The sequence below is a fragment of the Trichoplusia ni genome, chromosome 1 (assembly GCF_003590095.1).
Source record: "Trichoplusia ni isolate ovarian cell line Hi5 chromosome 1, tn1, whole genome shotgun sequence".
NCBI classification, from domain to species: domain Eukaryota; kingdom Metazoa; phylum Arthropoda; class Insecta; order Lepidoptera; family Noctuidae; genus Trichoplusia; species Trichoplusia ni.
The window spans coordinates 9,805,916-9,819,067 of record NC_039478.1 but is presented as its reverse complement, the minus strand read 5'-3'; the positions used below and the strand labels follow the sequence as shown (position 1 = coordinate 9,819,067).

Below are 13,152 nucleotides of genomic sequence, written 5' to 3'. Positions count from 1 at the left end.
TAAATTATAATAATGACACTCTGGTTTGGTTGGATACTTCAAATTTATTGTTTAAACCTCTTTTTTCCCAAATACATTTAGTTGCGACATCTGATCAAGGAATTACATTATCCAAATGCATAAATGTAGTTCTATTTAAAAAAAGACATTTAAAAGTAACAATTTAATAAAATACATATTAAGAATATGATGACCAAAAAATGTTATGTTTAAGTACATTCCTCTTTATTGATTATTTTAGTAGTAGAAAATATAAAACGCATTTGACGTGACGTCGGTCAGTGACACAAAATCAATTTTATTGTTGCGATATTTGGCGAACTCTGAAAGTGGGAGGATTTAGTCCATATCATTAATTCTTATTGAAATATCCTTTCCAAGACTTTATAAACTCTCAAAATGTCTCGACAGACTTCTCGCCTGGACGCTAAGAAAGTTGTACGTACTTACGAATAGTCGGTAGAACAGTTTTTGAGTTTTCATGTTTGTAACTATTTACCCATAAAATTACGTATTTTTACAGAATTCAGAGCTTCTTACTCTTACATATGGAGCGTTGGTCTCTCAAATGTTGAAAGAAATTGAGAATCCAGAGGACGTGAACAAACAATTGGAGAGAATTGGTTATAATATGGGTGTCAGGCTGATTGAAGATTTTCTTGCTCGGACTACGTCAACACGGTGTTTGGAGATGAGGGAAACTGCAGATAAGATACAACAGGCTTTCAGGTAAACTAATAATTCAGTTACTGCATATAAAATACAGAATCAAGGAATATATTGCCTGTAGTTTTGGTATGTAGTTATGGTAATGAATCTTACTTCTATATCATTCGCAAAAGAATATCGGAGAAAGGATAAAGTAACTCAGTTTTAGAATAAATATGTCTAAAAACAAAATAATGTAAAACAAAAATAAAATTTTCTATATACCACTAAATACTACTAGGCAAAACAAATAAGTTATTTAGTTTGTGTTTGTATAGAAAGAAACTCTAAAATTTAGTTTCTAAAAGTTTGAGAATGTGTCCCTCTTTTAAGTACCTAAACAAATAATATTAAAGGTTCTAAAACTAGAAACTTGTAAAAAATATAATTACTAATGAGAAATGACATTATTCAATAGTTACGTAAGTCTTGTAATATTAACATTTTGCTTCCCTAGTTGTATGTTTTTACTTTTATTTTTTTAATAAACTTTGTTTTGGAATCTTGAAATTCTCTTTGAACTATCTATTTTTATTATCTATAATCTATTTCTAAAACCATACCATATCATTGATAAATTAAAACCAGACAGAAAAATTATCAGTAGTCCTTATTAGAAACTGAACCAATAATCTCCAACGTAGCAGTGATCGCCGTTGACCACTAGACCACCACTTAATACAAAATATTCCATCTCACAACTTCTATTACTACAAATCCATTCTATCTTCAATTCCAGACTCTACCTTAGCATGCAGCCTACCGTCACCAGCTGGAGCAGTTCAGGAGACGAGTTCTCCCTCGTCTGGGACCAGTGCCCACTATCCGAGTGGGTAGAGATGCCCAACAATGGGCTGAAGTACTGTGGCCTAATCCCTGGAGCCATTAGGGGTGCCCTGCAGATGGTACAGCTTGATGTGCAGTGCTGGTTTGTGCAGGTATTGTTTAAAATTTTATTTATTCATTATACCTATGTTTAGTGATATAGATGACTTTTGAGAGTATTTATATTATTAAAATGAATCTACTAAGTAGCACTTTCTAAGGTTAAAATTACATTGCATGTTTGGATAGCACCACCCTGTTTAGACTCTTCATAGCTTTCTAATGGTTTTTGCTGTTAGAGAACACAAACCAACAGCATGCCTTACCTTTAACAATATTGAATACAAACAATATGCATTATTACTAAGTAATAATAAGTGAGTAGTATCTGACTAACAAATATTTATGGAGTACCTGAAATAAATAACATTAACAGACACTTCTTAGACAATTAATATTCGATTGATTGCACGGAGAGCCGAGTGGTTGAGATCACGATGCCATACCAACTGCGCGCGTCGTGTGGCTGATTGATCCCCGTAGGACAAGCATTTGTGGATCACACAAATGCTTGTCGTCCCTCCTGAGTGTCTTTAAGCATGTGACTTGGATGTTTGTGAAAGCCCCCGTGATATAAGGATTTTTTTTTAAATTATGTTGACAGCAATTAGCGTCATATTTTTTCTTTAATTCTAGGACCAGTTAAAAGGCGATGCAGTAACGGAACTGCGGGTCAAATTTATCAAGAGATTAGAAGACGCTGTACCTGCTGGCGAAGATTAAACACTCATAATATTATGTATCAATTTTATAATATCGAAGACCTAACATTAGGTATACTTACTATTTGATGTGACAGTCTTACTGTATAGAAATTATATTTCAAGACTGGAGGATACCATGTAATACATTGACGCGTTAAGTGCATTAGGGAGAAAATTATGTAAGTCAACGCGTGACGAAAAAAACCCATCGCATCGTCCATCTGTGTGCAAATATTCCCGTTGTTAGAGAGCATTGCTGGTTTAAAACAGCTGCGTTGTTGATTAAATATTTAATTAACCTCACTTAGAACTCAAAATGGCGATTTCTGGTTCAGTGAAAAAGGTTTTTACCAACTTAGCTACCGGGGTCATTGACCGAGAGTTCAAATTTATCCATTACATGTCGCAGCCTTCGTTTCAAACTTTACGCCGATGGTGTAATCGTATAATTCGTCGATGACGTAGAATGGAATGGTTCTTTGCCTTTATGCGGAACTGTCAATAAGAATAATTTCCTTTGTATTTGCTCACTACAATATGATTTCACGAAATATTTAAACCTTTCTTGCATGTAAGTGCGAGTTTTAGTTAATAATTTTAATATAAATACGCCGCTCCATTATTGTTTAATTATATGATAAATATAAGTATTATGTTAAGAAATAATTTTCGTTTCAAAAAAATAATCGTTAAATATATTCCCTGTTGAATAATGTGATTAGTCGGCCAAGAGATATAAAAGATATAAATTAACCGATCACAAAATTAGTAAAACTCTGTGCTGTTTGTGTCTTTAATAAGTTTGAGACATGAATATTGTTTCAACTTTTAGAAACAGCAAAAAAATATAAGTTTGTATTAGAAGCCTCCCTGAGAATGATTCATTATTAAATGATGTACCGGTTTACTCATGCATTTATCTTTATTATCCAACCAGTTTTGCACCCAAACGGAGTCCTTAATCAAGTCTAGTTGGGCAATCCCGATAAACCGTGAATAAACAGTTACATCATTTAATCTATACTAATATATAAAGCTGAAGAGTTTGTTTGTTTGTTTGAACGCGCTAATCTCAGGAACTACTGGTCCAAATTGAAAAATTATTTTTGTGTTGAATAGACCATTCATCGAGGAAGGCTTTAGGCTATAAACCATCACGCTGCGACTAATAGGAGCAAAGATACAATGGAAAATGTGAAAAAAAGGCAAAAAAAAAAGGTATAAATCATAACTTATATCTTCTACCCACGGGGACGAAGTCGCGGGCAACAGCGAGTATTGTATAAGAAACTTCATAGAATTATTTAAATAAAAAACTTCAATATAAATAATTCTTTCTTATTTAGTATTTTTATATTGTAAATAGAAGACTCTGCATACATGAGGCAAAGTCCACAATACCGTACAATTTCAGCCTCTAATGACCAGTGAAAAAGTACCAGGTTTTAGTTTGACTGCTGTCGCCTCGTGTACTAAGAGCCTTAGATATTAGGCTGTTAGTTTATTAAAAGAGTCATTTAGTTAAGATTTATGACAATGCATTGTTTGTTTTCCATTTTTTTTTAATTATTTAGGCATGTAAGCAAAATAAATTATAGCCCGATAAATATGATATTATTTTGTGAACAACTTGTTTAAAATAAAAATATTTAATGATTAACTTTCATGTTTTTAATTAATAAATTGCCCTTTTCCTTTGATACTATTATATTATTTATAATTTGAGAAATTAAGTAATTTATGTATCATTAAGACGCAGGGATCGAACCTGCGCTCAGTGGCGATCTAACCCACTTCGAAATTCCTCATTATAGTGTCGTGAAAATTAGTTTTTACTTATATAATTACGATACACATAACAGCATCAAATCATTGGAAAGAAACACCAATAAACACAAAATCCTATACCTATTTCCGAATCCACTATCACGCAATTTTCAATCTTAACCCAAAAGTGTTACAGTCTAAAATACATTTAACGACAACCATATATAGGAAATCCTAGGAATTGAAGAGTCAGTGTTGTTGTCATCTATTTTTAGATGCAGAGTGACAATTGAGAGACATCAAGTTCACTCAGAGTGTTGCACTCGCACTGCTCACCCGTAACTATGCAAGGCCGGCTGTTACACCGAATCGTAATAGAAGTACCATATTTTTTCTTTTCTTTAAAGAGCTGTTTTGAACATGGAACAGTGCTCGACCTATCTAAGTTACAATAATAAAAATTACAGAAAAAAATATTAATTAAATCAAATGTAATAATGAAGTATTTAAAATTCAGTGACGTATGAACGTTATTAAGAATTCTCGCTCTAAAGAATTAACATTCAAGACTCATGTACAAAGACACCTAGACTTGGAACAAGCATTTGATCCAATGCAGGGATCGGACCCGCGACACAACCCGTAATTCGATATCAATGATGCGCGTTTCTCGCGGCCGGCCACCTTTTTTGTAAATAGCTTTAGGTACATATGAGACGCAAAAAGCGTCGCGTGTGAAGGTCTATGAGCCCGTGACTTTGATCCGTCCACGTACCGGGCGCGGCCATTTTGAGTGGGGGTCGTCCTTAAAGAGTTCTTGAACTTTAAGTTTGTTTGAAAGACGTTGAAGTTTCAATTGGATTTTTTAACTTATAAAAGCATGCGGAGGAAAAACGCATCAAATGGGATAAAACGTATGGTAATTATTTTAGCTCTTAACGTCACTTGTCGGTAGAAAGTGTACCTTCTTACAAGGGGCGAGTTGTCAATTTACTGTATTTATTTTATTTTTTGGTTTCAAATGACCCGATACCTATTTTTTGGAACTCTGTCTAACGGTAAAATAAATCTAACAAAATAAATTGTGAGACTATTTTTCTCACTGGGTTTGTTTGAAGGACTTTCAACAATGCGAACAAATACTTTGATACAAATAATATGAGTTCGTCTTCGTGGATTAACAATCTACAAATAAAGGATTTCCATGCATTTAAACCATTTCTTAAATCAGCGAAAATCACAGATACACGTATTCCATACGCCTTCTTTTCTTTGTACTAATGTTACGCTACGGTGTGACAAACATCAACGTGCACTCATCGCACAATGTTGCTAATTACGTACGGTAGAACAATAGGCAAGTGCAATCGATACTGCGCGTACTGATCGAGTGATTTCAATGGTTATGTGAGACGGAATGTTGCTCATTTACTATGCTTAATCCGATTTATAATTATAAAACGCATATTTGAATTATCACCATGCAGTTTAGGAATTGTTGTGAATTGTGTCGCGATATATTATAGTGCACAAGCGTTTACAACAACATAGGGCTCCAATTCTGCATTGTTCTACACAATAATTGGAAGTTCAGTACGGGACGGTACACTCAAGCTCAATACAATTAACTTCCAATTATTGCAACTTAAAATTATTGGAAATTCAATGTATTGACCATGACTGTTCCGACCTACTACGTACCTACTGAATTTCCTATTATTGTGTTAGAAAAATGCTTATAATAATACAAATAGTGCGAATTTAATTCAATTGACAGTCATTCATCGGCCATTGTAAAATAGCAGAATAGGGGCCCAGGTCGTGTGTACTCTTTGTGCCCGCACTTTTTACATGCTCTCCGAAACACGAAAGCTGTGATAGGTATATATTTTTCAAGCCCAAACAAGAGTCTTTGAGTGGCAGTCAAACGATCAGTTTCAGCAAAATAAAAGACCGACATAAAAACTTTCACCCGTAAAATTTCGAATAATTCATATGCAACATGTCTACGAATACTCGCACGTAATTCCCTTTAATACAAAACATACCATACTGAAATTGTTGTTTGTGAATTTGAGCTATGATGGTCGCAGACTCGTCAAGCTTAACTAATTGTAACAAATTTTTGCGTCATAGGTTAAAATAGTATTTTCTCTTCCACTTGGCAACAGTTTTGTCTATTTTTCTTCAAAACGTCGTAGGCAAAATTGCCTTCGCAGTTAAAAGATGAAATTATGTATATGCATAAACTATAGTAAGTTATAACGACTATTCTTTCAATGTAAAATAATAGGTACAGTTACTACGTAAAACACGTGATTGCAACGCGGCTACGCTACGGTTTAACATTAGCAAAACAATGTCTCGTATGTAATACGAATTAACCATTAGTTTTCATGAATTATGGCATTATTGTGCATTCTGGTTTCATTTGTATGTTAATATTTTAATGTATTTTATTGGAAAATATGTTTTTTTTTACGTTTTGTCTCGGTATGGAAATTTTGTTCGTGTTTTTGTCTTCAGCATTGTCACCATCAGCTTTGATTACTCTACTACAGAGTATATCTTCCTCTTTTAAGGCGATTATCGTTTTGTCACTTTTTGCAGCGGTCGTGTTCCTGCTACTTTTTATATCGCGAGTGGCAAACAAGTTAATTAATAATAATGTTCGAATATTCGATCCAACGATTTACAAAAATGATAGACCTTTAGAAGTGTCCTATGTCCTATTACTATGACTTTCGAGCTTTTAATAACTGATACAACTGTCTTCATTTAACAGAAAAAATATGCGACATGACAAAATTAAGTAGGTTATCCCTTTACAAAACCCGACTCTATTTACCTGCCATTCGACCCGTTTGAATGTAAGAATTCCGGATGCTCATCTTTTCTGGAAATCTAAAGGAAATATTATCACCCTCTCCAAACCTCCTTTGTGAAAGTAATTGTATATAGGTAGATACGCATCTAACATACTTCCCTTTAAACATTTCAAGAATATAAGTTACCTACATCAAAAAGAGGTTGGAAGTGTAGCCACCACTTTCATCTAGGATGCACTTTAGTTTTTCTCGGTGCCTACAAATCATTTAATGCGGTCTAAAGACTTAAACACAAGCGAAAACCGACCATAAAACCTTGTGATAAGGTTGATTAAGTGATTTGTGAAGTGGAGAATGGTATTTGTTGTGGTTTTATGAACAAACTTGGAGTGACACCCTCGAAAGGAGGGCACTCGCGCCTAACGAACTCATTGTCTGTATTCCATCTGTTTTAACTAGCTCCTCTCCTATGCATTCTGATGCCCTGGTACATCAATGTATGTAGTAAACGAGTATAATTGATTTTTACACATATTTATTTATATGTGCTTACATTATAAACTGTAAAAACCTATACTCTATATATATACTAATATATAAAGCTGAAGAGTTTGTTTTTTTGTTTGAACGCGCTAATCTCAGGAACTACTGGTTCAAATTGAAAAAATATTTTTGTGTTGAATAGACCATTCATCGAGGAAGGCTTTAGGCTATAAATCATCACGCTGCGACTAATAGGAGCGAAGATACAATGGAAAATGTGAAAAGAACAGGGCAGGTATAAATCATAACTTATATCTTCTACCCACGGGGACGAAGTCGCGGGCAACAGCTAGTAAATTATATGGAAAAAAATCCGTATGACAAACTGTCTATATAATTAAGGATCTAAGTTTACATTTTTTTTAATAAGGACCTAACTAAATAGGTATAGAAAATCTTTACATACAGCTAAATATTTCATTATTTCTGTGTGTTTGATTCAGACATTCAGACTTCTGTAGTACCACATCAAATAAACATGCGTGAGCAAATTACAGTCGAAAGAGAAAAAAAATAAAGGGACACTGTTTAAAAAAATAAAACACCCGTAAGTACATCATTACACAGCATTTAATGCCATTTATAGTCTCCATTAAATATTATGTCAGTGTTATAAAAAACTGTTATTTACACATCATACCTAACTCACTATTTAATCGAGTAATTTTCCTGTTGAACATATGTTATAATACGCACTAAATATAAACACATACAGTTCCGTCAACAACTTAATAAGAACGACAATCAAAATTCTCTATAAAACTATTCCATTTTGAATGGAAATGTGTAATCGCCAATGTTTTTGCCGCTGGGTCTAAAGCACTGTATTTCAATGAATTAAGGGCTAAAGTTTTTAATACGCGTAAGTCAGCCAGTCGACTTGCAACCCCAACGAAAGAGATATAGAAATCATCAGATAAGGGGTCCGCTTCCCAAGCTCCTGGATCATCACTTGACAGCACAACTGGTAAGTTTAAACTCAGGAAAATGTTCAAAGGATGGTTCCTCACGTCTCTAACCAAGGACAGGACGGAATTCGATACAACATTCACTTCTAAACCTATTTGCTTCTCTTTAACCATTTCTAATAACACAGGATGTTTTGCCAGTGCATAAGCGTGACCTATCCGCTTAGCTCCTAATAACACAGCATCGACTAAGTTCTCATCCGTCATTGTTCCGAACCAATTCGTTTCGCCGGCGTGGAAGAAGAAGTTTAGGTTGGTAGCAGCGCACAGCTGAGGCACGAATTCTATGAGCGGGTTCCCTGCATCCTCTTGCCCAACTAAGTCGAAACCAGCGAACAATTCTGGCATACTGTTCTTTATCTGTCTCGCTGTTTGGATGTATTCGCTTAAAATTGTTCTGTTTACTTTCCTATTCGGTGCAAATATCAATTTCGCCCCCACAAAATCAGGGTAATCCCTCATGAATTTGTGGATAGCTTTTTTGTAAGCTTTTGCTGTAACTATCTTCTCGAAGACCGTGCCATCTAATTCGTATAGATTGGGGAGGATGCTTCTGACTTCTACATAATATACGTTATCATCTCTGAACGCTTTGAGGGCGTCGTAAAAGTATTTTTCCCAAATTGGCCTGTAGGTCAGTAACGGGTGGACAGTGGAGAAGAAATTCCCGAACGCAGTCCAAGTTTCTTTGATTGTGGGGTAGACGATATCAGGGTTTTTGACGACCAGGGTGAATTGCTTTCTAATCTTCGCATCGAAGGCTGTGACGTTCTTGGCGGCTCTCCTGACTTCGCTCATTAGCTCCCAACGGTTCTCACACGTAGTATTTGGTACTTTATTTGAAAACAAAAACGAAATTTGTTTCCCAAGGCACACGTACAAATTGTCCATATAAGTGATATTCAATAAATAATCAGGTCCAATGATTGCCATGTCGTGAATATGCAAAATAGCTCCTTTAGGCATATCCTTAATGATTTTATACACTTTCGATTTCGGTATATTGTCTTTGTATTTGAAGAAATGGTGGGACAGGCCGAAGTTGTCCGGGTTGTTGAATGCATAGTCGAGTTCGTCGAACTTATGTCTCATAAGGCAATTGTTGACTTCATTTTCTTTGGAGGTAAGGGACATATTCCCTCCAAGGGCGATCCTCAATTCACTTTCCACTATCCTGTTACGCTTCGCGAAATAATCTGGATCACATTTTACGTATGTAAATAGTATTAGAATTAAATACCGCATTGTGACGTGCGTTGCCGGTCGATGGCGGCGAATGACTGAGTTCAGAGACTTGTATGACCCTCGATAAGCCAAGAATGATATAACATAATTTCTGGAGTGTCAATTTATTGTATTGTAACACAATTAGAGTCCGTGAGAACGGGGCTGTGACTCCATGTTTATAAATATGAGCCGAGTGCGTCATTTTACAATGTTACTGATACGATAAAGATTGATTGCAGATGTTATTAAAACTTTGATTTATAGGAATGAGAATTGCTCGGAATGAGTGTAGTAAATTGTTGAGAGATTGGAATGTTTAAATTCATTATAATATAATTGCATCACCACGGTCTATTTCACATGTTAATTCAAATTGAACGATATATATGTAAAACGAAAGCCTAATTGCTTTGCAATAAGAGTTGCAATCTCTGTAAAACAAACAGGATAAGATACGAGAAAATCTTTTCGGATTTCAGAGCCCAGAATCGGAAATTACAAAAATCTATTTTTATCAAAAATATGTAGGTATTTATCTGGGTTATAAACTATATATGTAGCAAATTTTGTTGAAATCCGTCCGCTGGTTTTGCGTAAAAGACAAACAAACATCCATCCATACAAACAATCTTTCACGTTTATATATTGGTAGGTACTGGGACAAGTGAGTCTGGATTTGTTGGATCCATACAACCTTGATTGTAAAACATACTTTATCGCTATTTTTGTGCAAAATAACAGACCTTGATATTGCAGATGTAATTTCAATCAAAACAGCTGGTTTTGGATAACCAGCAAAAGTAGACATTTATTTATTTTATCTTCACGCAAATAATTTTAAAACAAAACAGAAAATAAGATATATCTACAAATGAGCTGATTGTTTCATAAGTATAATATCAGGACATCTTGTTAGAGTTCCGTAGGTTCAAGAAAACACCAATCTCCAGTTCAGGTCAGCTTCCGTTTTCAACCTTTGGGTGCGGAAGCCTGAAAATCCGAACTAGCAGATCCATGGTAAAAGTTATAGTGCAAAGAAAACAAAAAAAATGAATTAATTAATGATCAATTAACGAAACGTGACATTTTCTTAATCAGAATCTTAATTTTGGTCAGGCATCAAAATTCACATGTTCTGTATTATTTATAATCATACTATAATATTTTATTTTGAAAAGAGTAGCGGCTCTTCTCCATAAAAATTACACTTTGGAACCGTGCAACTAGAGTCAGTAATGTAACATTTTAAAGTGCCTGAGAGACGGCTTATTTCAAATAAAAAGTTTTGATTTTGGTCTTACCTTACTCACTGAGGCTCAGGTCTGTGCGTTCATCTGACACCAAACTGCGTCTCAATAACAGTTATAGATGATGAATTTCTGAATTTTCGCAGCTGATGTATTTTTGCCTCCGCAACTAGCACGGTATAAATTAGTTTGTGACAAATAAATTTGAGGACAACAACTACGTTACCTAATCGATTTGTGTGTACGGAGCCCTAGTGTCGCGAGTTTTATGTTTTTAGGCTGTTTTGGCAGTCGTCGCGTTGATAATAAATTACTCAATGTATGAATATAATAGGTAAATAATAAATGAACGATAAAAGTTTTAGACGACTAGAAAAGCTGCACTCTGGAATTGAATCCTTCTGACGGAGAAGGATGATCTTGTGCAGCTCCAAGTAACATGCACAGGGAAACCCAGACTTAGTATAAGCATTTATAGAATAACTTTTCCACAAAAAGAAAACTTAAAAGACATTTTTGCTCAAAGAAATTATAAAAAAAACATGTTTTAATTTTTAACTTCCATTAAACATCGAAAAACTAAAAACGCCTTTGAGAAATCCACATTCCTATTTGTATTTCTAAAACAAAAACATCTCGTATACCGCAATCACAAGATTAAAGGGTGTCACGTCACCCCCGGCACATGTGGCAGCCATGTTTTTTTTCAACCCACCAGGGCGGTACTCTAAAGTGCCACTTAATCCATCCCAACCCTTTACTACGATTCAGAACAGCGAAAAATGGCGGAGAATTCTTTTTTTTTTTGTTTTTTTTTTCTGTACTTTGAAAATGAGCCCTTTTGATACCGCCGGTGTAATACACACCGGTATTTATTCTTAGTTCTTATTTCGTGATCTTGTTTTCGTTTTGTGAGGAAACTAAAGTAGGATTTGCGATTTTTTTATTTAAATACTTTGAGTCTTGAGTGTGTGTGTGTGTGCAAGTTGGGGAGAATGTGAAAGGTAATCGATACCTTTATGATTCTTGTATTAAAGTTGAATATGAATCTTAATATAGGACTAGAATGCATCATTTTCTAGCGTTCTTGTCCAATGCAGTGACAAAAAACCAAGGAAAACTGTTGTTGGAATCTAAATGTAGTGTTTCGTCATTATCATAAAGACTATTTTTATGATTGTGATTTTATGATTAAGTGCGAGTCGTCATGTGAAAATTTCATGCCATGCAGGCTGACGAGAACGGATGGACAGATAGACATGTGAACAAACAATGGAGCTTCAGTAAATAGGGTTTTGTTTTTAAATATATACAAGTTTTTTTTGTCAGGAACAAAAGTCATTTTCTGTAATTGTCCAATAATCTAATACCTATATTCAACTTAAAATAAAACGAACTAATATCAACAAACATGCACAAAAATAGAATTTATTATCTTAATAAGCATTTATCACGAAATACAAGGAAAATTATATCAACAAAACATTAACAAAGGCATAAACATTGAGTCACAGTTATAACAAAACAAATGAAATACGCTTACTATTGCAAAAATAATATGATCCCTTTACTGACCGACTATGACCTTTGCTCTTGACGTAAATGGAATGAAAATCGATCTATAAGTCATCACAAAAGAAACACAGAGAGCCTTTCTTCTTTTTGTGATCCGGTAGAAATATTTATAGATCGCCTTTGCCCTGGGTAAGGAGAAGTGATGGTAGACTCCGTTGGATGACAAAATCAATTGGCTTCATAGAAAAAATACTATAACCTCATAACTGCACGGTTAGCCAATTGGTTTAGGTAAGTTCTACGCCAAACACACCGTGAGCGACATGTTGCGGGTTCGATCTCCGACTTACGACAACTTTAAGTCTTCTAAAAACTCAGTGAATGTTTAAATTGTTTCGTGATCATTCTGACATAAGTTTAACACTGTTTCTCTGCTTTGCCTAAACTAATGTTAGTTATAACGGCAAAAAGAGCCTATGTCTATACTCGAAGTTCAAGCTCCATTTGCCACTCCGTTTCCAAAATAAGTTTTATCAAAGTCGGGTCGGTATTTAGGTATTACAAAGTATCAAATAGAGTTCTGAAATGAAACTACTTTTACGGATTTTATCGCGGTCTAGATTTCCGCGATTTAGATCTATTAGATTTTAGTTCCCGACGTTTCGAAACCTTTGCAGGTATCATGGTCACGGGCAGACTGAGATGGCGTTCGTAAAAGTAGTTTCATTTCAGTTAATGTCTAACATTCGCGTAGACCGAA

General features: G+C 34.8%; 2 protein-coding genes across 2 annotated transcripts; one reads left to right on the top strand and one right to left on the bottom strand.

Annotated features, from left to right (window-relative positions):
- The first annotated feature begins 227 nt into the window (after window positions 1-227).
- Window positions 228-2,501, top strand: LOC113493993 (trafficking protein particle complex subunit 3). Its single transcript, XM_026872077.1, has 4 exons — window positions 228-438; window positions 524-729; window positions 1,448-1,646; window positions 2,230-2,501. Exons 1-4 carry the CDS (start codon window positions 400-402, stop codon window positions 2,314-2,316), a joined length of 531 nt encoding a protein of 176 aa, XP_026727878.1. The 5' UTR covers window positions 228-399; the 3' UTR covers window positions 2,317-2,501.
- Window positions 2,502-8,100: 5,599 nt separating this feature from the next.
- LOC113493983 (adenosine deaminase 2-like) lies at window positions 8,101-9,969 on the bottom strand. The gene has a single exon (XM_026872065.1). The coding sequence runs from the start codon at window positions 9,646-9,648 to the stop codon at window positions 8,164-8,166; it is 1,485 nt and encodes a 494-aa protein (XP_026727866.1). The 5' UTR covers window positions 9,649-9,969; the 3' UTR covers window positions 8,101-8,163.
- Window positions 9,970-13,152: the final 3,183 nt, after the last annotated feature.